Genomic DNA, 27,228 nt, shown 5'->3' with positions numbered 1-27,228 from the left:
CTCCAGCATGGCTCACTGGCGTTCTGTTAGAGCTTGGTGAACAAATTTGGGTTCATTATTTGCCTGCTCTTCATGTTTTGGTGCTTTGCAGAAATGGCTTCACCACATGTGACCTCACTTAGCAGCCCTGCCAAAATCTTGGTCCATTTTTAGTACTTCCTGTGGACGCTTTTTAGCTTCAGTTTCTTTTACTTACTGTGTGGTGAGCAGAATGGCACAAAGGTGCCACTATAGATTAAAGTCAGCCACAAATGCTTTGACACTCCTCCCAACAAGAGGTGGAATGTCCTCTCTCACTGAATCTTGGCAGGCTCTGTCACTACTATGACCAACAGAAAAAAGCAGAAGTGCCACTGTGCCAGTTTCAGGGCCCAGGCCTTTATGAAACCAACAGCTTCTATTTCCTGTCTCTCAGAATACTCACTCTCAGGATACTCTGTTTGGCAACCCAGCCACTATGCTGCCAGAAGCCCATGACACATGCAGAGGACATGTGAAAGCATCCTGTTTGACAGCCCCAGCTGACTTTCCAGCCAACAGTCAGAATCACTGCCAGTCATGAGTGAGCCAGGCCAAATGCCCAACCCAACCGAGCATTGAGCTGACTCTAGCGAACATCTGACTGCAACCACATGAAAGACCCCAAGTGAGAACCACCCACCTGAGCACAGTCATCCCACAGAACTATGAAAAATCATAATAAATCATTGTTGTAAGGCTCTAACTTTTGAGGTTTGTCACATAGCAATAAATAGCTTGAACACATACTAGAGTTCTCATTCATTTGACAAATAGTTATAATAGTAACAATACACAAGGAACTGTGGAGGTACAATGGATAAGACATGCCCTTACTCTAGAAGGGGAGCAGTTATGGCAAGGGTCCTAAATTATAACACAATGTTAATTTCCACCACTTATAATTCATCAATATGACACAGAACCAAACTCACATTTCCTCTATGTGCACTTTCTATCAACTTCAAATTTTATCTTTTATTTGACCTTTTTCTTTTCAAGATACTACCTTATTCTTCTCCTTCCTTTTCATTCTCAAACTACTGCTTCTGTCTCATTATCACATTCTCTGTGGCCCCAATATTGATTTTCACCCTGATGCTTGAATTAGTTATCTATTGTTGCATAACAAAATACCCTAAAACTCAGCAGCTTAAAACAACAGCACTTCTTATTTCTCAAAGATATTGGGATCAGGAGAAATTGGATAAGGAAAATCTATTTTTGTCTTCTGATCTGCATTTACAACCTAAGTCAGGTATATATGCCTGGTTTACTTCTTTAACATTTTTATACAGTCTTATGCACTGTGGTTTCAGATATACAATAATTTGTACAATGGTTACTCCCAAGTATGCCTTAAGCAGAACGAATGTTTTTTTCTATATAATTCCCTGCCTTAATAAATATACAATGTAAATTTAAGCAAACTTCTATTTTGTATATTTGTAAACTACACGCAAAAAAATGTACATTTAAAAAGAAAAAAAAAGAAAGGAAGATATGCTTCTGACTCAGGTTCTCTCCTTAAGTTGCAGTCAAGCTGTTGGCCAGGGCTACAGTCACCTCAAGGCTTGATTGCTAGAAAATGTACTTCCAAACTCACTTATTTGAAGGCTTCAGATCCTTGCCATATGGGCCTCTCCACAGGGCTGCTCACAATATGGCAGCTAGCTTTCCCTAGATTGGGGGACAGGGAGAGAGGGGGCAGGAAGTCACAGAACTTTAGATAACCTAACCTTGGAAAAGATGTGCTAACACTTCTGTCCTATTGTATCGGTTACACAGTACAATACTGCAACAACATGAGAGGAGACTATACAAGAATGTGAATGCCAGGAGGCAGAGATCACTGCAGACCATAGTAGAAGCTGGCTGCCACAAAGCACTTCGTAAACCTTTCCTTCTCCTTTTCCTGAAACTGCTCCTTGGTTTTCCAGGACAATATGCTCTCCTGATTTTTCTACTTCCAGTTTTTCTCATCCTGATCCATTTAATATATTAACATTAATTTTCCTCAAACATATTTTTCACTAAATCCCTTAGGATGGCTCCTCATCACCTATCGGAGAGAGTTATAACTAGGCCCGAACATAACGTAGCCCTATCTTCCCAACTTATGGGAATCAATCCCTACAAATAATTCCCCAAATTCCAGATAACATTTCTATTGCAGCACGTGTCATACTCCCCTTCCCTTTGCACAAACTGTTCTAATTTCCCTCTCCCCTTTCCTCCTCTTAACTGGGTGGAACCAACATCTCTAAGCTTTACACTACCCTTCCTGACTAGTCCTCAAAATACTTTTCTCATTCTATACCCATGGGCTCCTCTCTTCTTAACTAATATATTTGTTTGAACCATTTTTTAAGCACTTTATTAAGCCCAGCTTTCTAAATGTCTAATTTTGAAAGCTTTGTCTCCTTATTAGACCATTAGGTCCTTGAGAGCCATGTCTTATTGGTCTCTCTGACCAGCCTTGTGCTCTATGTTTTGGGAGACGCTAAGGCAATCATCACATATTTTCTAATTTTATTTTATTTATAAATAGACCATCATCTGAATTTCTTGTACAAGTGAGGGAAAATATAAATAACAGAAATCATCTATGATTCATTCTTTTTGAAGGTGGAAAAGACATAAAAATATAGTTTAAAATTTGTCTTTTGGGAGAGCTTTTCATTACTTTAATTCTTTTGCTGGGTTTAGAAAGTGACATATCAATAGTTTTAAATCTGTGAAAATTATGCTGGCCAGTTAGCTCAGTCAGTTAGAGCATAGTGTTGTAACAAGGTGAAGGGTTTGGATCCCCATACTGGCCTGCTGCCAAAAAAAAAAAAATCTGTCAAAATGCATGCCCTCAAGTCAAGTCTCAGGAATTAAACAAACACACACACTCAAAAACATAAACACTGTATCTACCCCATGACTGGTTTAAGAAGCAAACAAACAAAAATAATTGATCAAACAAAATAATTGATTCTTCTTACATAAATAACATGAGATAGTGCCTGCTGGCTCAGAATCCTGACTTTAATTTTTAAACATTCAACACACCCTACTGAGCATTTACCATATGCCAGGCATTGGATGGGTAACTTTTACAGTGGTTCTGCTACATGTACAGTAACAGTAAAACCCTATTCTCACCTCATGGGCACAAGTCCCAGCATCTCATCACGTCGCTTCTCTTTTTTCTTTAGCTCTGATTCTGTTGACTTGAGTTTATCTGGAGCAAGCCGCAGCTTAGATTGCAAATCACTGATGACTTCTTGTAATTCAGCCTCTGTCTGAAAAACTCGCTGACAAACAGGGCAACAGGACTGATTTTCATCTGTTAGCTGAGTAATGAATTGGGAGTAAACTGCCGTGGCTCCAGCCAGCATGGCTATTTTGAGAAAATAAATATATCTCCAGTGAGAAAAATATAGTTTTGTCAAAACAGTTACATCTTTTTCTATATAATATGATTATTATTCTAGCTTTATAAACATATCATAAAAGAAATAAAAAGTCTCTGATATTTAAATCTTCTTCCAAAGGGCACAATACTTTCAGATTTGTATAAATTATTTTTTGGTAACATACAAAAGGCGTAATGTAACATTGATTGAGAGCTTTCCATGTGCCAGGCACTATACTAAGGGCTTTACACTTATAACCTCATGCACTCCTCCTTAATACCTAAGGTAGTATATAGATAGTTGTGTCCTCATTTTACAAATGATGAACCTACAGCATAGGAAGGTTTCAATAAGTTGTCCAAAGTCACACAGTGAATAAATTGTACAGCCAGGATTGAAACTCAAGCCATTTGGCTCCACAGCTGGGTTTTAAAATCACCCATCCTTAAATAGTTCCCTGTAAATGAAAATTCAAACGGGTCCAAGCGCTTTGATAATATAAAGTAATCAACTTACCTCGCTGTTTTGAGGATTTTTCAATCTCCTCTTTAAGCCTGTCTAAGTCACTTTCAAAATCCTGGCTACCACAAATATCAAACAGCTTGTCTTCATAACTGGACAACTGCTCTTCCTTTCTTTTTAGCTCATTATTTATATGATTTTTATTTTGTTCTGCTGAAGCTAGTTCCTTGCTAAAATAAGAACAAAAATAGATTATAATTTTAAAATAAGAAATGTTTGAAAAGTTTGAGTAGGCAGATACAAGAAAAATTAGACCAACAAATCATTACAAGGGTCAGGTAAGACCAAATGCTTCATTTTTGGAAGTCATGGCAATAGGGATGGCCAGTTAGCTCAGTTGGTTAGAGCACAGCCTTATGACATCAAGGTCACAGGTTTGGATCCCCATATACCGCCAAACAAACAAACAAAAAAGGTCACGGCACTAGTCCACTTCTGCCTTAAAATCTTCCCCTAGGACTCTGACTCACCTGCCAATCCTGGTCATGGGTCTGCTCCCAGAAAAACATACACAGGCAGAATTTTGCCTGGTTTCTGAGGGTTCATGGTCTTAGATTCCAGGTTAAGAGCCTCAGCAAGGATGCTTGCTGGGTCTACTGGAGTGAAAGAAGACAGGAAGAAAACAAACATTCTCCTAATTTCCTTTGGTCCCTTTTACAATATTACTTTCTAGTCTCTTGTAAAAACCTTTCCTTTGTACTCTCTTTGTTGCTGTCATCTACTTACATCTCCTGACCATTCATTCCCTCTCATTCATCAAAGATTTTGCTTATTAGTACAATTTATCTCCACCCCAACTCAAACATCATCCTAGCCAAACTCAATGCTCACACAAATCAGGGTTTTCAATTTGTAGGTTATGATGCACTAGCAAGTCATGTAATCAATTTAAGGCATTATACTCAGCATATTTAAAAAAATGAAACACAACAGAATATAACATATTGGAAGTAGACTGTATGCAGAAGTACTCTTTTGAGAAATTTGTTTCAGATAAATGTACGTGAGTGTGCATGCACTTCATCATGAATCCATCCATTGTAAGTCACAGTAAAAATTTAGAAAGTAACTGACATAGACACTTTCACCATGCTAGCCTTCACTGACCTCTTTTCACCAAGGTCACCAACGACCAAGTGCCAAGTGCAGTCTTCACTTTACTCCACCTCTAAGCAATACAACCCTCTCCTTGAAAGACTATCTTCCCAAGGCACCCCAGACACCACTCCTGTCTGGCTTTCACCCTAGTTCTCTGGGCACATCTAATTTCCTTTACTCGCTCCTCTTCCTTTGCCTGACAAAATATTACATGTTGGGTGTTTCCTAAAATCCTAACTGTAACCCCTTCTCTTCTCTCTGCATAAATCTCTCCTGGTGACATGGCCTATACTATACTAAAGACTTCAATTATCCTTTACAGAGCAACAACTCCTAATCTCCTGAACTCTGAACTGCAATAATCTACTCCCTAGCAGACACTTCCACAAGAAACACAAATTTAACATGGCCAAAGCCAAATTTACTATCCTCCTCAAAAATCTGTGTGGAATTTTTTACCTTCTTATCCAACCATCATCCAAGGTAATATCTGAGAAAAATAATCACTTTTTATAACGGATTACTCACAGAACAAAAAAGAGAATTTTATTTTAATCCTCTTACTTAGGTCTACAAATTTTCAAGGGACAAGAGGCCCAAATTACTACCTGCTGTGGACTGAATGTTCCCCCTCGCCCCAAAAAACTCACTGATGTTTAATGTCCACTGTAACTATTAAGAGGGTGGGAAATCCCATAATGGTAATTGAAAGGTTGGGCCTTAAAGAGCTGATTAGATTGTGAGGACTATGTCCTCGTGAATGGATTGATCCATTCATGGAGTAATGGGTATGGTTTTAATGGCTTTAAAAGGAGAGCAACTGAGGTTAGCTCTCTCCCTTGCTTCTGCCATTCTCGCCATGTGACACCCAGCACTGCTGTAAAGTGTCATCTCCCACCAACAAGGCCCTCACCAGATGTGTTACTTCGATTTTGGACTTCCCAGCCTCCAAAATGGTAAGAAATAAATTTTATTTCTTTATAAATAAAAACTCAGTTTCAGGCATTCCATTGTAAGCGACAAAAATGGACTAATACACTACTCATTAGCACTTTACTTGTAAAATATAGAACTAAAGTCAATTAATACAACATAACATTTCACAACAATAAATAATTTCAAAACAATTAAAAATTAAAGCATGAAATAAGAGATTCCTAGTGTATCTCCAAATGTTGCAACTACTTACTTCAATTTGGCAAGTCTGTCCCTAGTCTGATTAATTTCTTTTAATTTACTATGAAGCCAGTCTTCAAGTTGTTTTTTGTTGGGAAAATACCCCAACAGCGAAGTTAATTCATCACTGTGCCTAGATTTTATTTTTCTGATTTGTTCATCTCTGTCAGCCTATAGGTAAAAAAAAAAAAAAAAAAAAAAAAAAACTTTTAAAAATAAAGCCCAATAGCTCCACATTATATAAAGAACTAAAATAAATTGTAGATTGACTAAAGTTCTAGACTTAAAAAAACAAAGCTACAAAAATGCAAGAAGAAAATATAAAATTTCTTCTTCTTTTTTTTTAATAAAGATGACCTGTAAGGGGATCTTAACCCTTGACTTGGTGTTGTCAGCACCACACTTCTCCCACGTGAGCCATGGGCTGGCCCCAGACATAAAGTTTCTTAATGTCTTGGAGTGGGGATGGTCTTTCTTAAGCATAAGAGAAGAGTAATAAGTCTAACAATACAAAAATTTTAAACTTCTGTATGTTAAAAGTTAACAGCAATGTGCACACTGTGTTTGTGTCTACAATTCTGTATTATAAACTTTTTATAATTAAAAAATAAGTTTGAAAATCTATTTTATAGAGTAGTAAGCTCAATCGATAAAATATAGCCAATACCAACTCAATACTTCATAATCTACCAATCATGAATGCAAGATAAGCTATTCTAAATACCAGACAGTATAATTAGAACAAAAGAAATTTCCTACTTTGTCTTTGATCAGCATCTCCATCTGGGTGCGTGCTGTCATATGATGGTTTAACTGCTCCATTTCCTGGTCCAATTTACGCAGAGTCCTGTCTAGGTCTGCTTTCTCATTTTGAAGGCTTATTACTTCTGTTTTTAGGGTTTCTACATTGCTGTTTTTTTCAGCCTTGCTTAGCTCCCGCTCCTAATTCAAACAAATGCATAAGTTTATATATTTTGTATAAGAATTAAAATAATGACAAAGTGTATTAGAAATTAATGACTCCTCAGAATGGTCAAAATATTACTATTTGCTTGTATCCAACAAGAGAAAAAAAAAGGCACTTTGTATGCTTTAAAGAAAATTTTATTGAAATTATCTTACTATAATGGTAGATAATTAGTAAATGAACCTAGAAAGGCCAAACAGGAAGGAAGAATGAGAATTAGTACAAAATTAGGAGAAATATATCTAAGTATACAGATGTGTGACTCTTCAGTTAACAATTAAATATTTATTAAGTCCCCATGTAACTCATGACATTGCCTGACATGTATAAAATATAAAAATAGTGTGATGTGGTTCCTGACCAGTGTCTTCCCACCCCAACAAGACAATATTGTGAAAAAGTGCCAAAGTGACAAAAATACATGCTACAATGGTGAGTTAGAAAGCAAAAATAAATGCTTCCTTAAGTTATCAAGATGGGATTTAAAAGGGGATTTGCCAAGCTTTAGAATGCTTCCTTCAGTGATAAAGATATAAAGGGCCCACATTAGCAGCAAGAAAGAAAATTTAGAAACTCTTGAAAAAAAGATTATTACTAAGCAAGTTTTCACCACAGAAAAAGTGATAACATGGTAAAGAGCATATATAATTATAGTGTGGAATCTAGAGGGAAAATACTTGTTTTTTTTACTTAGGTAAGTGGTTCTTAACAAATATGCTTATGAGAATAACCTAATTCTACTGTGTTTTGAACATGTATTTCTATGCCCCAGTCTCAGAGACTTTGATTTGGAAGATCTGAGGCTTTAAGGTCTGAGCACAGGTATCATTAAAAAGCTCCTTAGGTGATTCTAATTTTCAGCCCACCAGATTCCAGAACCAAAGATCTGTGTGATCAAGAAATTCACATGAATTCATTTTATATGAGATGAACAGACAAGGTTGATATTTTTATTAAAATGACATAACTTTAGGATTAGCAATAGATAAAATACTTTAGAATGCAAGATTCTGTCTTACATCTTAAAATCATTAAATTATTTAAATAATATCTTACAGCTTTTGTGAGCTCCTGGTCCAGTTCAAGAATCCTGTCTGAAGATCCTTCCAACTGCTGTAATTCGTACTTCACATTTTTCAACTCATTCTGCTTCTTACTTAGGATTTCTGATTTTAGCTCAATTATTCTTCCCAGTCCAGTTTTCTTATCCCTTATCTCATCTATCTGTTTTTGTTTCAGAGTCTCTTTTTCTGCAAAGTCATTCTAAATACATACATAAAGAATGAGCATTAGCAATTTTTTCACTAAACAATTTGTTAAGATAAAGTTTCTTCCTTGCAAAAGGAACATGTACACTGATGAAAACAGAGAAAAGTATTCTAAAAAATGTAAAAACTATCATTCAAAGATAATCATTAGTAACTGTGAGCAAACTTCTTTGCAATTAGCTTTTAAAACTTTTTCCTTAAAACCAAACAAAAAATGTATATCTATATTTTCTTCATATGTTTATCCCTATAAACTTTTAAAAATTTGCTACCATAAAGGTTTTTTCTACCTTGTAGCATTTTATCCTAACACTAATCTAAAAGCATGCCAAAATAGGGTCCATCCAAAATTAAAACAATTCAACTACAGAATCATATACAAACAAAAGACAATAACAAACACTGTATTTCAAAATATTTACCATCAGTTGATTGGCAGTTTCTGCTTCCCTTTCTTGTCTCTCTCTCACAAGTTTGTGGAAATTTTTAATCTGTCTTTCACTGAATGGTCCACGCTCAAACCCATCCAATTCTAGCTGTATTGCCAAAGCCTGAATTAATGAGTCTCTAGCTCGGATATGTTCTTGATGACGATCTGCTTGTAACTGTAGACGACCTTTAAAAAAAAAAAAAACAACCTAATAATTATTCTTTTCCCCTCACTTTTTAAAAGTTGAGAAAATTTTAGATCCACATGTAGTGGTAAAAAATAATACAGCATGATCTCTTGTATACTTTGCCCAGTTTCCCACAACGGTAACATTTTGCAAAACTACAGTATGCTACAACCATGATATTGACATTGATATAATCCACCAATCTTATTCAAATTTCCAATCTTACTCCAGTTTCCCCAACTTTATTTTTACCTATTTGTGTGAGTGTGTATTAAGCTCTATATAACGGTATTACCTGTGTAGGTTCATATATCCACCACAACAGTCAAGATATTGAATGGTTCCAGCACCACAAGAATCACTTCTTGTTGCTCTTTTATAACATAACCACACCTATCTCCCTCCTGCCCCTCCTCCTTGCTGGTATCCCTGGCAACCACTATTTGTCTACCATTTCTAAAATTTTAACATTCCAAAAATGTTACATAAATGGAAACATACTGTATATAACCTTTTGAGATTGGCTTTTTTCTTACAGCATAATTCCTTGGAGAGTCTTCATTCATGCAGAAAATACATAACATTATCATAGGAGAAAAGACCAACTAAACACTTTGTCCTTACCCTGTTCAACAAGTAGTTCTGATTTTTCTTGACTGATAAGCCTAGATTCTTTATTTAATTTTTCCAGTTCACGCTGACAGTCTACCAATCTCTTTTCTTTCTCCCTTACTGTTCTCTGGTGATTGTGATATAAGTCATTTAGTTGCTCATCAGTCCCTTGAAAAACCTGTGTAAAACCAAAATAAAAAGTTTTAATGTGCAAATATAAGAAGATATAATCACTTTGAGGTACGAAATCTGAACCAAATCTTATTCAATATCCTTGATTTCAACATACACATAGAGGTAACACAAACATCAAGATTTGTATTTGTTTTTTTCAAAATGTGGTGGCAAAACTGATTCAAATGAGGTACGTTACAATAAATCCCAAAATTCTGAAACAGAACAAAATTCAACCACCACAAACCTTTTCCATTTTCTGTTCCAACTCACTATTATCTTTTTCCATTTGCTTCTTTCGGCTATCCAAGGCTTTAATTTCATTGTCAAGTTTCATTATTTTGGAGAGACTGTGTTCAATTTCTTTTAGACGATTCTGAAAATAAAGAAACACTCTACATAAATAAAATTCACTATAGTTTACACCAGTTATGGATGAAAAGAAATAAGATGTGTCAGGGCCAGATGCTTAGTAAAACTGATCTCATTTAGCACTAAAAACAACACTATAAACGGGGTCATGGAGAAACTGAAGATTTAAGACATTAAATAATTTGTCCAAGTTCTCACAGCTAGTAGAGAAATGCAGGAATTAAATTCCACTTCTAACTCCAAAGCTCACTCCCTGCCCTCCACACCTCTCGCAAGTCATTTATTCATTGAGTCCTTAGAGCTACAATATGTAAAGTATCACATTTTCAAAACTTAATCCTAGGGCTAGCCAGTCAGCTCAGTTGGTTAGACCATGGTGTTTGGCTGTGGGCTGGTAGAGTGTGCTTCAAAGCCCTCCTCTCCCCTGCAGACTCCAAGCAGGTTTACAAGAAGGGTGCTGTGTAGAGCATGGTGTTGATAACATCAAGGTCAAGGGTATGGAGCCCCGTACCAGTCAGCCACCAAAACTACAACAACAACAAAAAAACCCCAAAAAACTTAATCCTTCAAAGGCTAACTATTTAATCTTTCTTTTTTTAAAACCAGAACTATTGAGTGGGCTAGAAACCCAGTGCATTCTGAATTTGTAGGCAAACTTACATGTAAGACTATACTTTGATCGAAAGTTTGCTCAAGCACAGGACTCTGAGCAAGTGAAATGTGACAAATGATCTCAGTGGCCTGCTTCTGAGTCCTTCTTCTGGGGACAGCTGGTTGTCTCATCTCCTAGGAATATGTGTGATCTGGTTCAGAGCATTTTCTCCTTGGACAATGCTGGGGATACTGTTGCGGTGTTTGCCTTTACAGTACCAAAGCTGATCAACTCCTCTTCTAAGACATTTTTTGAACCTAATTTTTTTTTTCCTTTGGGTGGCTGGCTGGTATGGGGAACCAAACCCCTGACGTTGGTGTTACAGGCCATGTTCTAACCAACTGAGCAGGCTGCCCTGAACCTAACTTTTAAACTAACATACAAGGATAATTCAAAAAGTTCGTGGAAAAGCAAAATTAAAAGATAATATGAATCTTTCCACAAACTTTTTGAAGTACTTTCACATTACACTTAAGTTACTAGAGTGCTTAGATAGCAATTGAAAACTTTCATAGCTGGACCAAGATGCACCTTCAACTTTAATGTCATTTATTAGAATTAATGTAACATGACAAGTTATACCTTTTGATTTGTATATTAATGTATAGCATGTAATCACCATAAAAAATAGGAATTTTGTTTACTTTGTTCCCTAAGGTATCCCCAACATATATAATAGGTGTTCAATGTGTTAGCTGAATAAAAAAATTACTGATTCGAAAAAAGTAATTTTACCAATAATATCAGTCACAGGTATCACTGACTGAATGCCTATTATGCTCCAGACATTGTACTAGGTGCTGCTATAATTTTTTCACTGTGATAACATTATTACTTTTAAAAGAAAAAATAATAATAATAAATAAATACAGACATACATTAAATTTGTCTTCTAGTTTGTCAATTTGGTTTCTCCCCATCCTTCAAGGCCCAGCTCAGCCCTGCCTCCTCCCTGAAGCCCTTATGACACATTTCTATGCATAGCCATCATTTTTTCAAAAATATTTTTCTACTTTACAATTCAAAGATCTAAACTAGGTGAGCTGCCAAAATGGCAGCACTTGGGCACGAGGCTGGGGCTGACCTGAGAGATGCAGGACATCAAGATGGCAACACACACGCATAGTCAGCCCAGTCCTTCTCTAGGAGATGGAAAACTCAGAAGACCAATGCTCATTGAAACCACAGAAAAAAACTTGAGTATCTTAGAGAAGAAAAGATCTTAAATATATACGGAACAGAGTTCTTTGGAACTACAGCTAGTTTCTCTGGAATATGGGCAAACTTCATTTTTAGACACTGCTTCAAAGTTAAACATGATGCTGTGACGACATATGCATCACTGACTACACTTCTGTTTCTGTCTACCATAGCTGCTTATAAGCTTGTAACTGATGCTTAGTATTCAGGTAATATAAGCAAGCAAAATTGGGTTCTAAGCAGTTCACTGATTGTCATAATATGTGGCGTTTTATATCCTAGTGCTTTGGCTTTTTCTAAAAATGGACATCTAGCAAAGTATCATACTATTCCACTGCCACCAAAAGGAACAGTTTTACTCCTCTGGCTGCTACTTTGTCAGAGGTGAAAGCAACGGCAATTCCTCTAGTTTTTCACACAATGTTTGGAATACTTAATAGTCTACAGCATTATTCAGTATTCAAAAAGACACTTGAGAAAACTGTACATGAAGATTAACCAAAGAATGAATGGATGCTAACTCAGCAGAACAGATTTTTTATGAGGAAAACTCGAGCACTGCAAAAAGAGTTAAAAGTAACTCTGGACAATTTGTTTCTGTCTCTTTTGCCTGGTATATAGCAGATAATCAATAAATATTCAGTAAATCAACAAATTAAAAAGAAAAAAAGATCTACACCAGTATTTACAGGTGAGTTCTAAAAAACTAAACTGACAAATTAAAAAAAAATTTTTTTAAATATCTTTTACGATCTGAAAACAAAAAATTGCCAACTTTAAGAATACCCATTTATTCAGATTACGAATTACTTAAGGGCAAGGATGCTGTTGTAGTCCTCCTTATACCTGTACTCCCAAGCATAGTATACCCTGGAACACAGGAAACATTCAATAAATGCTTACTAAATAAATGAATGGGATTTCCTGTAGGCTTTTCTTATAAACTACAGAGTTTAGAAAGCTATACACTCATTTGCAAATATATCAACACGTTATGGATCAACCCCAAATTTTGTGCAATGTCAAGAACATCCTGCAAATCACAAAAATTCCCTAGAAAGATCCATCAATTAAAAAAAAAAAACCTTAAAAATACAGAACTATATGTTGGGTAGTTACATTGCTAGCTAACAGCTACTGATCTATACTGCTAATTAAGTGTGATGCTACAAATTTGTTTACTCTCAAATCCAAGCTCTTTGGACTATTTAAAGACTAATCATCTATTATAGACCTATGACAATAGCCATAAAATCATACAGTCACTGATAATTTTTTCAAGAAATATACAAGCCATTCAATTTTATACACAAATAAAATGTTTTAGGGGGTAAATGTTACCACGGTAAAAAAAAATAAATAAATAACTTTCTCCTTAGTATGCAAGAAATCAACTATTGTACGTCAGTGATTATGTTAATAACAATATGTTATATACTTGAAAATTCCTAAGATAGCAAATTTTAAGTGTTCTCACCACAAAAAAAAAGTGAGGTAATGCACATGTTAATTAGCTTGATATAGCCATTCCACAATGTACACTTATATCAAAACATCATGTTTTACACCATAAATATGTACAATTTTTATTTGTCAATTTAAAAAAAGATATCAAATTACCTTCAATGGATCAAGTTCGTTCTCATAGGATTTGACAATTTCCTTTGAAGATTTCAACTGGTCTTCTTTACTAATAATCTGATCACGAATCTCACAAGCTTTTTCCTTATTTTGCTTCAGATATTTTAGTTCTGTTTGACATTCTTTTACTTTCTGACCTTGTGTCTGACGTACTTGCCGAAGTGTTTCCAAGGCTTTAATGTACCTTTGAAGATATGAAATAAAAATTAAATTTCTGCCTAAGTAAATTATGGTACGTATTCATACTGTGAAATATTGTGCAGTCATTAAGATTACATTACAAAGAGTTTTTAATAACTTAAAAATGCTTCTGGTAAGTGAAAAAATTACATTTATACTATCAATCAGGTAAAGAAACATATCATAGAAAGAAAACTGAACAGAAATATGCCCAATAGATGCCACTGGGTGAGAGGTAATAATTGACGACCTTTTTGCTTTCTAAATTTTTATTCGAAAAAAGAAGCATTAAAACTGCAAGGGTTACAAACCTTGTTGCTGAAAAAATCTCATCAAACTTTTGCTTCAGAGCCTTTCCTTCACTTAAAGGCCAATTAGAATCTTCTTGGTGACAGAAAATGACGTTATTTAGGACAGACTTGGAAACCCCAAGAGAACTTATCATTTCTTGGTCAATTTCTGCACACTTAGAGCTGAGACTGACCTTTTCACCATGCCTATAGAAAATGAAAGTTGAGAATATACATAAAATAACTTTCAGTTGTACCTATTCTATTGCTCAATCAATCTTCACACTGTATTCCTTTTTAAAAAAAGGCCCCTTCACCTCTCTCCTGTTACAATACCATCCTCATGCTAAAAAGTATGGGCTCTTTAAATAATTTAGCAGTTCAATGATGAAGGTATGTAAAACAAAGTGACACAGAAAAGAATGCCTGGATTTTATTTATTTACTTTTTTATACAGATTTGGACTCTTAAATACAATAATTTAAAATATTTACAGATAATACACAGAGGAAAATAAACTGTTTTCCAGTCCTGGAACTTAAAAATGAGACTTAAACAAATAAAACATGATGATCAACAGCAGACAGGCAAAGGTGACTTACAACATCTAAAAATACGTAGTTTAGAAAAAGGGGTTGTTCCCTCCTACACTGCTGGTGGAACTGCAAAATGGTGCAGGCTTTATGGAAAATGGTATGGAAGTTCCTCAAACAAGTACAGATAGACCTAACATATGACCCAGCAATTCCACTGCTGGGAATGTACTCAGAGGAATGGAAATCATCATGTCGAAGGGATATCTGTACCCCAATGTTTACTGCAGCACTATTTACAATAGCCAAGAGTTGGAGCCAGCCCAAATGTCCATCATCAGATGAGTGGATATGGAAAATGTGGTACATCTACACAGTGGAATACTACTCTGCTATAAAAAAGAATTAAATACTACTATTTCCAGCAACGTAGATGGACTTAGAAAAAATTATATTAAGTGAAATAAGTCAGCACAGAAAGAGAAATACCACGTTCTCACATATTTGTGGGAGCTAAAAATAAATACACAAACAAACAGGGGAGGGGTGGAGAAGACAACAATCACAATTCCTTGAACTTAAGACAAGTGAACAGATATGATGTTGATGGGTAGGAAGAGGGAGAGGGAGGGGGGAGGGAGGAATTGGTAAAGGGACACGAAAATCAACTACATTTTATATTAATAAAATTTTAAAAATTAATAAAAAAAAGAAAAAAGACATAATTTACATAAAAAAAAGAAAAAGGGGTTCTTCACTAGTGGACTGATTTGGTGGGCAGAGGAAGTGTCTGTTTTTACTGTTTTTTATGCATTCCCATTCAGATTTTGAAAATATTACACTGAATGTACTGAGAATGTTTAGTAGGGGTTAGAATGGACACAGATAGACCAGTACGTTATCACATTAGACCACAGAAAGATGATGGTAGCTTGGACTATAAAAATTGTGTAGAGATGGAAACAGATTCAAAAGACATTTAGGTTAAATCCATAGGACTTGGTGATGGATTGGCTATAGAGGGCAAGGAAGTTGTCAAGACTCAGAATCTTGGCTTGTGTCCCTGGATAGATAGTGTCACTCACTGAGATAAGGAGTACTGCAAGAGGACTAGGTTGTTGAAGACTTTTTAAGGGGGTTAGGGAGAGGCGATCATGAGAATGGTCATGATCTGAGGTTGAATCTGAGGTGTCTTTGGGTATACGGGCCTGGAAACAGAGGTCTGATTTGGAGATATAAATTTATGACTCATCTATGAACACACAGTAATTTGAACAATGGGTATGAATGAGATGACCTAAGAAGAGAACATACAGCAAAAACAGGAGAAGAAATAGGACTGAGCCTATGGGACTCCAACTTTTATTAGTTGAGTGTAAAGTAGGATGTGGCTGTGATGGAGAGAAAAAAGGAACAGCGTTGTATCATGGAAGTCCAGAAAAAGAAATTTTCAAGTAAAAAGTGATTAACAACTAATATTTACTGAGCTGTAGTAGGTACAACAACAGCCCTCCAAAGATGTCCACGTTCTAATCCTTTTAATTTGTGAATGTTAGGTTACAGGGCAAAGGGGAATTAAAATTACAGATGGAATTAGGTTGTCAATCATCTGACCTTACAACAGAGAGATTATTCTGGACTACTTGGATAGGGCCAATGTAATCACAAGGGTCATTAGATACAAGAGAGGGAGGCAGAAGAGTCCAGAGTGATTCAATATGGGAAGAATTCTGCCCACTGTTGCTGGTTTTGAAGATGGAGAAAGAGGGCCATGAGCCAAGAAATGGAGGTAGCCTCTAAAAGATGGAAAGAGCAAGGAAACAGATCGTCCCCCAGAGCCTCTGAAAAGGAACACAGCCCTGCTAACACCTTGATTTTAGCTCGGTGAGAACTGATTCAGACTTCTAAAGCATGGACTGTAATATATTTGTGTCGTTTTAAACCACTAAGTTTGTCACTTATTACAGCAGTCATAGAAAACTAGTACATGAGCTCTTACTACATATTAAGCATTTTATAGGCATTAGCTCAATCCTTACATCTTTCTAAGACAGGTACATTGATAATGAACTCTTATTTTACAAATAAAAAAAACAGAGGCTATTAGGTCTACTTTGTATAGCAGTAGTATTATCCTAATTAATACAGAGGTTACTAGTGACCTCAATTGGAACTGGTCAGTGGAGGAATGGGGATGGAGGAGGGAGGAGAAGGTGAAGAAATGGAGACAGTGAGTATCAACAACTCTTTTGAGAAGACGGGCTGTAAAGGGGAAGAGAGAGACAGGCAGTAACTGGAGTGGAATAAAATCAGAAGGTATGAGAGAGATTTGAGTGTGTTTAAAAGTAAATGAAATCTGGGCTAGGTTGGCTCAGTTGCTTAGAGCGTGGTGTTAGCAGTGTTGTAACACTGAGGTCAAAGGTTCAGATCCTCTTACTGGTCAGCTGCCAAAAATAAAAACAAAAGTAAATGAAATCAGTATGTCAAAGACATATCTGCGCTCTCATGTTCACTGCAGCACTATTTACAACAGCCAAGCTAGGGAATCAACCTAAGTGTCCAAAAATGGATGGAAAAAAATGTGGTATTTACACACAATGGAATACTATTCAGCCATAAAAAAAAGAATGAAATCCTGTCATTTGTGACAACATGGATGAATCTGGAGGACACCATGTTAAGTGAAATAGAAGTAAGTCAGACACAGAAAGACAAATACCACATGATCTCACTCATGTGGAATGTTAAAAAGAAAAAAACTGATATCAAAACAGCAGAGAGTAAAACAGTGGTTTACCAGAGACTGTGGAAGGAAAGAAGGCAAGAGAGGTGAGGGGGTATGGGGAGAAGAGGAGGGGAGGGGGGGATGAGGAGAGGCTGGTCAACAGGTACAAGATTACAAATAGATAGGAGGAGTAAGTTCTGGTATTCCATTGCACAGAGCGTGACTCTGGTTAACAGTAAAATACTATATACTGTAAAATAGCTAAGAGAGAGGCTTTTGAATGTTTTTACCACAAAGAAATGATAAATGCAAGAAGTGATGAAAATCCTAACTACCCTGACTGGATCATTACACAATGTACATATGTATTAAAACATTGAATTATACTCCATAAATATGTACCACTAATGTGTCAATTTAAAATAATAAAATAATAAAAATAATTTTTTCAAAAAGCCAATGAAAAATACCTGCTTATAAAGCCAGTGGCTAGTATAGTGCCTCTAGCACATAGTAGATGTTAAACATTACTGGTTAAATAACTGAATTATTTAATTAGTTTAACAAATAAGTAAATAAAAGGGAGGGGAGGAAAGTGAATACATAGTTAAGTAATTTGCTCAACAAGGGTAAAAGCCTTGAATCCAGGGCAGCCTAATTCCAAAATCCATACCCATCACAAGATGATACTTGCCTCTAACAGAATAATAATGGTTGAAAGGGACAAATTATTGCTCTTTTCTATTTATCTGCTTCTCATCTCATCCATCCCTATAACATGACAGTAATATTTTTTATTCATTTGATCTATATGTGATTATGCACTTTCAATTCAGCAACTGTTCATAAATTACTCAAGGGAATGGAACATTATCACTTACTTTTTAACGGTGCCATTTTATTTAACTGTTAGTGTCAAAAAAAATTAAATGTTGATAGTGGGATAGGTTATGTGTACAGGGACAGGGAATATATGGGAACTCTGTGCTTTCTATTCAATTTTGCTGTGAATACAAAACTGCTCTAAAAAAGTCTGTTAAAAAAAATTAATATGCTTCCCTAAAATAAATTTATAGTAGTGGGAAAAAACCATAATCTTACAGACCTAAATGAACAGATATACAAATATAATATAAATACTTACTTTGTTCTGGTAATGACTCCTTCCAGAGTTTTAAATTCTGTCTTTTTGCTTTTCTGAGTACACACCATAGATCTCTGCACAGCTACAAGTTCTCCATTGACATCACGAAACTGCAGACGAATCTGGGCCCTCACATCTGTTTCCTGAGCAACCTTTGATGGTAAACAGAGAAAAAGTATGCTACCTTTACAAAAACCAGAATTTTAGTTCTGAAAGAAAAGACATAAACAATCTTACTTACCCAAAATGAGGGATCAAAAAAAAGAAAAATTTAGACATCCAAAATGAGTGACTTTTTAAAATTTTTCTTATTTTTGATCTATTCTTTGGGAGTGACATTTTTACATGCTATTCAAAATATGGGAAGAAAGAATATTGTTAAACTGATTTACTAAAATGATATTATAATATTACCTACCTCCGTTACTCAGCATCATTAGAAGACCAGATATGTGAATTTTTCAAATAAATCAATTTTATCTTTTTAAGTACCAAAAATTTTTTAATTAAAAAAAAAAAAAAAACCACAAGGTGATACAGTATACACAACTTCTCCCCACTCCCCTGAGCCAATTGATAATAAATTGATCTGATGTCCCATCACCAATACTTCCCTCAAAACCAGGACATTTTCAACTATAAAAATCAGGAAACTGATACTGATATATTACTACCATACGGTCTACAGATCCCATTCAAGTTTTGCCAATTGTTCCAATATGTCCCTTACAACAAAGGATCCAGTTCAGAATTAGAGTGTATTTGGTGGTCATGTCTCTTTAGTTTTTCAGTCTGGAATAGTTGCTCACATTTCCCTTGACTTTCATGACTGATATTTCTGAAAATTACAGACCATTATCTTGTAGAATGTCTCCCCAAATCTGGGTTTCTCTAATATTTCCTCATGACTAGAATCAGGATATGCATCTGTGGCAGGAATACTAAAGAAGTGATGATGAGTTCCTTTCATTACATCATTACAACTCATCAGACAGGACACAATTTCAATTTACTAATAACTTCAGTCTCTTGATAAAGATGTATCTGTCAGCTTATCCACCAAAAAAAAATTATTATTTTTTACTTTGCAATTAATAAGTATTTAAGGGAGAGATGCACTGAGACCATGTAACTACCCCATACTTCATCAACTTTCCTCCACTAGTTTAGCTTCTACTGCTTCTTATCTGAATGAATTATGATGACAGCTATCCTAATTTTCTAGTTCCATTATTCCTTCTACATTAATTAAAATTCTACTATGAGCTTTGTCCGTTCCCCATTTTTTTTTCCCTCATTTTTTTTTGTATCAATATGGACTCATGGATTCCTTACTTGGACCCCAATCCCCCACCAGGCTGCCACAGCCAGCTTTTGTGGATGCCTTCTTCACTCAGCTCCACCTAATGGCTTCTGGACTAAATTATTCAGGAATGAAGGAAGGTGCTGAAAGTTTTTATCATGAATAAGTATTAAATTTAAATGCTTTTTCTGTATCATTGATGCTCATAAGATTTTTCTTCTTTATTCTGTTAACATGGTGAATTATACTGATTGTTTTTAATTAAACAAACCATGCATTGCTGAAGTATAACCCACTTGGTCATGATGTATTATCTTTACTTGTAAATTGCTGAAGCTGATTTGCTAATATTTTATTAAAGATCTTTGCATCAATGTTCATGCGAGGTATCCATCTGTAGCCGTCTTGTAACGCCTTTGGTTTTGGTATCAGAGTAATGCTAGCCTCATAGAATGAACTCGGAAGTACTCCCTCTGCCTCTTTTTTTTGAGTTTGTGTAGAACTGACATTACTTTTTCCTAACATTTTTGGTAGAATTCACCAGTGAAACTATCTGGGCCTGGGCTTTTCATTGTAAGGTTTTAAACTACTCATCAATTTCTTTAGTATATTTCTTCTTGAGTGAGCTTTGGTGGCTTGTCTTTAAAGAAATTTGTCCATTTCATCTAAGTTGTTGAATTTGTTGGCATAAAGTTGCTCACAGTATTCCCTTATTACCCTTACAATGTCTGTAGGATCTGCAGCAATGTCTCCTCTTTCATCCCTAATATTGGTAATTTGTATCTTTTTCTTGATCACTTTGTTTGGAGGTTTATTAATTTTATTGATGTTCTCAAAGATCAGCTCTGGTTTCAATGATTTTCTCTACTGTCTCTGTGTTCTATTTCATTGATTTTTTTTAATCTTAATTATTTCTTTCCTTTTGCTTATTTTGAGTTTAATTAGTTTTCTTTTTCAAGTTTCTTAAGATGGAAGCTCAGGTCATTAATTTTAGACCTTTTTTGTTTTCTAATATAATCCTTTGATTTTATAAATTTCTTTCTAGGAATTTCACTGCATCCCACAAGTATTTTTAATTCATTCAAAGCATTTTCTAATTACCCTTGTGATTCCTTTTTTGATCTATGAATTATTTAGAAGCGTGCTACTTAAATCTATCAGTATGTGGAGATTTTCCAAGTTTTTTCTGTTACTGATTTCTAGTTTAATTCTGGTGTGGTCAGAGAATACACTCTGTACGACTTTAATCCTTGTAAATTTATTGACACTTGTTTTATGGTCCAGAATATTGATCTACCTTGTTGAATGTTCCACGTACACTTGAAAATAATGTCTATTCTGCTGTTGTTCAATGGCATGTCCTATAAATGTCAATTAGGTTAATCTGGTTAATAGTTTTGTTAAAGTTTTCCATATTCATACTGATATTTTATCTACTTCTGTTTCTCTACTGAAAACAGTGTTGAGATCTCCAACTAAAAACTGTAGATTTGTCTATTTCTCCTTTCAGTTCCATAGGTTTTTGCCTCATATATTCTGAGGCTCTACATTTAAAATTGTGTCCTCTTTGTGAATTGAGCCCTTTGTCACCATAAAATTTCTCCTTTTACCCTAGTAACATTCCTGGTTCTGACATCTACCAACTGATATTAATATGGTCCCTTCAGCTTTCTTTTTATTAGTAGGCACAGTATATTTTTTCCATCCTTTTACTTTTAACCTATCTGTACCACTATATTTTAAAACATTGCTATTCCTTTTGCTTTATTTTTTTGTTTTTTGTTTTTGTTTTTTTGGTTATATCTTCCATTTCTCTCATTATGCTTACATTTTCCTTTACATCTGAGCATATTTATAACATTTATAATGATGTTTTAAGGTTCTTGTCTACTAATTTTATCATCCCTTTCATTTTTGGATGTTTGTATGGTTGATTTTTCTCCTGGTTATGAGTCATATTCCCTGCTTTTTTGCATGGCTGGTAACTTTTTTACTTTTTTTTTTTTTTTTTTTTTTGGCAGCTGGCCAGTAGGGAGATCCGAACCCTTCACCTTGGTGTTACAAGGCTGAGCTCTAACCATCTGAGCAAACCAGCCAGCCCATGGCTGGTAACTTTTGATTGTGAAATTTACATTGTTAGGTGAAGAATTTTGTTTTAGTCCTTTCATGAGTACTGAACTTTGTTCTGGCATGCAGTTAAGTTTCTGGGCAACAGTTTGATCATCTGATCCTTTCCAACCTTGTTTTTAAGGCTTGCAAAGGGGTGGTCTCAAGCAACTGTTACTCTGGGACTAATTATCATTCTCCCTCAACCTCAAAAACACCCTTTAACAATTATTGTAGTGTAAGTCTGCTTGTGACAGTTTACCTCTGTCTTTTTCTTTTTTTAATCTGAAAATGTTCTCCATTTCATCTTCAATTTTTTAAGGGCACTTTTGCTGGATACAGAAGTGTGGGTTGACTTTTATTCCCCAGCACTTTAAGATGCTGTCCTATAATTTTCTGGCTTGAACAGTTGCTGATAAGAAGTTATACTTATTATTCTTCCCCTCTGCATAATGTGTTATTTTTTTCTTCCACCTGTTTTTAAGATTTTATTTTTTCTTTAGTTTTGAGCAATCTGAATATAATGTGTAACACAGATGTGTTCATGTTGTTTATGATGTGTTGAACTTCTTAGGTCTTTTTTACAGTTTTTATTTCTCTGTTCAGATCTTTTTCCACACATTATGTACATCTTTTCCTTTAAATCCTTGAACTTATTTATCATAACTTTTAAAATCCTTGTCGGCTGATTCCAAAACCTATGCCATATCTGGGTCTGTTTCTGTTCACTTCTTGCCCTCCCATGTATGGATCAGATCTTCTTCTGTACATATCACTAATTTTTTATTATATCCTAGACGTTGCCAATGTTATATTGAGAGCTGGGACTGTGAAGCTTTCCTTTAAAATGTGTTGAGTTTTGTACTAGGAGGCAGCTAATTCATTGGCAACTCAGCATGACTGTGTCAAACCCTGGTTTTAGGATTTCTTAGAGTGGCCTTTCTGAGGTCTCGACTGAATACTGCAGACTCTCAAAGTCTCTCCACTCGCATATCAGTACTCAAATGTCTCCCAGAATTGCGTGACCTCCAGAATCACAATTCAGCTCACAACCTACCCCCACCTCTGTAATTGTTCTCTGCTAGTCCTCATCACATCTCATCCTGTACAGGTGTAGCTAAGTATTTGGCCAAAGACTCAAAGGATCCTCATACAGATTTCTGGTGCCCCATCTCTACACAGAAACCCCACTCCAGTATCTTGCCCCACAATTTCCAGTCACTTTAGCAAACCCAAACTCCCGTCTGTCTTATCTGCCTAGTGATGCCCCTGTTCTCTGTTGGATTCTAACTCCACTTGCCAAAGTTTACAAACTGTCCCTAGGTAGAAAGCTGGAAAGAAACCTCACATGTTTCTCTTTTCTCAAAGAACACAGCCCTGCACTACTCACATATGTTCTCCAATGCCTGTAAATAGTTGCTTCAAATTTTTTTTCTAGTTTTCTTCTAGTTGTTCATCTTTGTTTTTGTGGCTGGCCAATAAGGGTATCCAAACCCTTGACCTTCATGTTATAACACTGCACTCTAACCAACTGAGCTAACTGGCCAGCCCTTATAGTTGTTCATCTTGAGAGTATAAGTGTAATATTCACTATTCTGCTGCAATCAAAATCAAAAGTCCTGTATTCAGCCCTTTTTTTTAATCATAAAATATCCTTTGCCGACTTTTCAATGATTTTTTGGCATCAATTTAGTTTTGATATTAATTCATCAAATTGTTCAACAAATATTTATTGAGCACTTAATAGCTTTCATGTGTTGTTTCGGTTTGAAATGACAGACACTTTCTTCATTTGGAGCATGGAAGACAGATAGGTTAATAAAAAGAGTAAAGAAGGTGTGTTAAACACCATCATAAGTGAAGTCAGAGTGATTTGGGAGCACAAAGCAGGGCAAAGGAGAGGTCAGGGAAGGTATTCTAAAAGAAGAAAACGTTTAAACTGAGACATGACAGATGAGTAGGAGTTAGCCAGATGAAAAGATCTGTCACTGAGTGGTTAAAGTAGTTTCAAAATATCTGGCGCAAAAAATAGGTAGAAGAATGGAATAATCATAAAATGTTCCAGAAATTAAGAGCTTTCTGAAATATGTTAAGGGTTCTGGACTTAAGGTGATGAAAAGCCATTGGAGGGTTTGAACCAGGGAATCATTTGCAGTAGATACGTACTTTAGAAGAATCACCTTGTCTTTAGGATGAACAGACTGGACTGAGGCAAGAGAGGAAGCAGGACAGAAAGTAGTCCAGGAGCGATAGGAAGGCAATCTGGAGAAGGGTTTTAGCAGAGGGAGAAGTTGCTGGACTGGCCGCTCAGAAGTAGCTTCTTAGGATATAGACATCTCAGTGAGGAGATGGTCAGAGGTTGACATAAAGCTTTGAAAACCCAAGGACTCGATTCTGTAATTTCATCTCAAGGAGAGCAGCTGCTAAGGGTTTAATCCACAGTAGTTAAATTAAGGAGCTATGTGTCTATACATCAGAAAATTAGTTAATTTGTTTACAATGTGTGTGACTAGCAGGCCAAATATACATATTTACTCTCCATGGCATCTACCTTTCTAGGACCTAGCTATCTGGCAAATATTAAATTACTAAATGGGAAGGGTATTTTGTAGCATTTCTATCACAATATTGTTGCTGATGTTATTGATGAAAAGTCACTTCAAAAAGAATCATTTATGCTGAGTTAATTTATTAAGGCAAAGAAATGTATATTACACTTCAAAACAATTTCTATCCAAAAGAATAAAATAAAAAATTAAATAATCCCTTCCCTTTTCATATAATCTAGTCCTAAAACCATTAGGTGGGGCTGGGTAGAGGTGGGGGGACATAGTAGTCCAGCCCTAAACTGGGATAACTGAACTTGTGCAGGTTGAGGAAGGTAACCACAAAGGGACACAGCTTGGCACAGAGTTTCAGGAGTCTAAGGGCATTGGAGTTTAAGCAGGATGAAAAGGGCACGTGAGTAGGGATGACCCAACTCAGTAAGAGAGTACCACAATGGAGGAATGAACAGGGAAGGGGATCAGAGCCTAACAATGCTGAGGAGGGGGTCCGCATGATGTTTAGATAATAGTATATGGGAGAAGTAGAAGCATCAAGCAAAACTCTAAGGTTTGGGCTTGAATAACTAGATAAAATAGTTTTGCCATTTATTGTAATAGGGGAACTCTGGAAAAGGAGATTTGAGTGGATCTCTGGCTTAAACATGTAAATTTGGGATGTCTATGAGATATCCAAAGGAGATGCGAAACCATTAGCTAATCTATTAGTTCTACCTTCAAAATATATCCCAAATCCACGCATTTCTCACTATTTCTACCACTACCTTAATCAAGCCACTAGTATTTCTCACCTGGATTATCACAAAATCCCCTTAATTAGTCTGTGCCCTCTTACCTTTGTCACCTACAGTCTTCTCTCAGCAGCCAGACTGATCACTTTAAAACAAATCAGATCATGTCCTTACCCTGCTCAAAATCTTCCAATAGATTCCTATTTAAATAAGAATAGAATCCAAGGTCCTACAGGAACTAGTCCCTTCTATCTTTTTGACTTATCATTCTTCCCCTTACCACTTTGCTTCTCCTTGTGATTCCTTGAACACACCAAGAATGCTTCTGCCTCATGGACTTTGCACTAAGCCTTAAACACTAAATGAAATTTTCTTCTCCACGATTTTGAACAACTCACTCCCTCTTGAATGAATGAATATTTAAATAATAACTAATTTCCGTGTGAAAATGAGAAAAATTCAAGAATGAGACCTAGAAAGCAAGTTAGGAGACTACTATAATAATTCAAAGGGAAAATGATGGTGGCTTGGACCAGCCAAGCAGTGGTAATGGAATGAACTGGAGAAATTCTGGACATACTTTAGAAGGGTGGCTAAGAATTGTTTATGAATTATAAATAGGGTGAGAGGAAGGAATCAATCAAGGATGACACAGGTTATGGCATCAGCAAATGTATGGATGATATCATTTACTAAACTGAAGAGTACTGAGGCAGTAGCAGGCTTGAGGATGTTGAAGGGATGTGAATACAGGGAATCAAGAGTTCTGTTTTGAACATGTTAAATTTTAAATGCTTATTAAATGTCTAAATAAACAGCTGGACATGTATGTCCAGAGTTTAGGAAAGCAGTCAGGGCTAAATATATAAATTTGGGAGTCATCAGCACATAATCAGTATTTAAAGCCACAAAACTGAATGAGATCACCCAAGAAGAGAGGAGATAAGAGAAGAGGATTGGTACATAGAAGACTGAGACTTTGGGGCACACCGGCATTTAGAAATCAAGCAAAGGTAGACCCAGCAAAGACTAAGGATGTGGCCAGTAAAAAAGGAGGAAACCATTGGATTATGGTGTCATGAAAGCAAAGAGGGAAATGTGTTTTAAAAAAGGAATAAGCAACTGTATCAAATTGGCTGAGAAGTTAATGAGAATTAGAAACTGACCACTCTATCTGCCAACATGGACATTACTGGTGACCTTACAAGAGCAATTTTAGCGGAGGGGAAAAACAACAACAACAACAACAACAACAAAAGAAACCCAAGAAAATCTGAATAGAGTAGACCGAGGACAAAATGAGAGGTAATGAAGTAAAGACAATGGGTACATACAACTTTTGTAAATTTTGCTATCAATTGGAGCAAAGAAAAGGTACTACCTAGAGGGTGATTTGGAGTAGAGTTTTTTGTCTGAAGATTGGCACTACCAGAGTATGTTTATATGCTGATGTGAATGATCCTATAAAGGAGAAATGGCAGATGCAGGAGAGAAAAGGAACAACTGAAGAGCGAAATCCTTGAGTCGATAAGCAGGATCAATGGGATCCAGCCTCCAAGAGGAGTTGGTTAATGCTCAGATAAAACATTAAACAATTTACCCGTAACAGAAGACAGAAAACAGTACTAGTACATATGTAGCATACTTTGGTAGATTTTATGACTGGAAAACGAGGGACTTTTCATCTAATTCCTCCTATCTCTCAATAAACTAAAGGCCAAGATCATCAATTGAGGAGCACGGAGTGTAGGTATAAGGAGAGAGAAGGTGTGAAATAGCCTTTGCAGCAATGGCAATGTACTAAATAATATTACTATTTCTAAGAAGAAAATTCATAAATACTTTCATTATTACAGAGTTATCTTTAGTCACTTAAGAGTGAAAGCACCCTGTAGTGCCCAGCTACCAAAAACAGAACAAACAAACAAAGT

General features: G+C 35.8%; 1 protein-coding gene and 1 pseudogene across 2 annotated transcripts in view; one reads left to right on the top strand and one right to left on the bottom strand.

Annotated features, from left to right (window-relative positions):
* The window catches only part of RAD50 (RAD50 double strand break repair protein), a 68,967-nt gene that overhangs the window by 38,600 nt on the left and 3,139 nt on the right, over window positions 1-27,228 (bottom strand). For both annotated transcript variants that reach the window (XM_063086957.1, XM_063086958.1), the window contains exons 3-13: window positions 18,594-18,745; window positions 14,213-14,398; window positions 13,701-13,905; window positions 10,104-10,232; window positions 9,695-9,860; window positions 8,876-9,069; window positions 8,242-8,448; window positions 6,978-7,160; window positions 6,232-6,389; window positions 3,939-4,114; window positions 3,169-3,406 (exon numbers count right to left, since the gene is read on the bottom strand). In XM_063086957.1, the coding sequence (XP_062943027.1) occupies window positions 3,169-3,406; window positions 3,939-4,114; window positions 6,232-6,389; window positions 6,978-7,160; window positions 8,242-8,448; window positions 8,876-9,069; window positions 9,695-9,860; window positions 10,104-10,232; window positions 13,701-13,905; window positions 14,213-14,398; window positions 18,594-18,745 (1,994 nt within the window). The remainder of the gene's footprint in view (window positions 1-3,168; window positions 3,407-3,938; window positions 4,115-6,231; window positions 6,390-6,977; window positions 7,161-8,241; window positions 8,449-8,875; window positions 9,070-9,694; window positions 9,861-10,103; window positions 10,233-13,700; window positions 13,906-14,212; window positions 14,399-18,593; window positions 18,746-27,228) is intronic.
* LOC134369468 (complex I assembly factor TMEM126B, mitochondrial-like) lies at window positions 11,972-12,578 on the top strand (annotated as a pseudogene).

This window comes from Cynocephalus volans, chromosome 2 (genome assembly GCF_027409185.1).
Source record: "Cynocephalus volans isolate mCynVol1 chromosome 2, mCynVol1.pri, whole genome shotgun sequence".
Lineage (NCBI taxonomy): Eukaryota > Metazoa > Chordata > Mammalia > Dermoptera > Cynocephalidae > Cynocephalus > Cynocephalus volans.
Note: the sequence above shows the minus strand (reverse complement) of the source record. Positions and strands in the feature narration are given on the sequence as shown.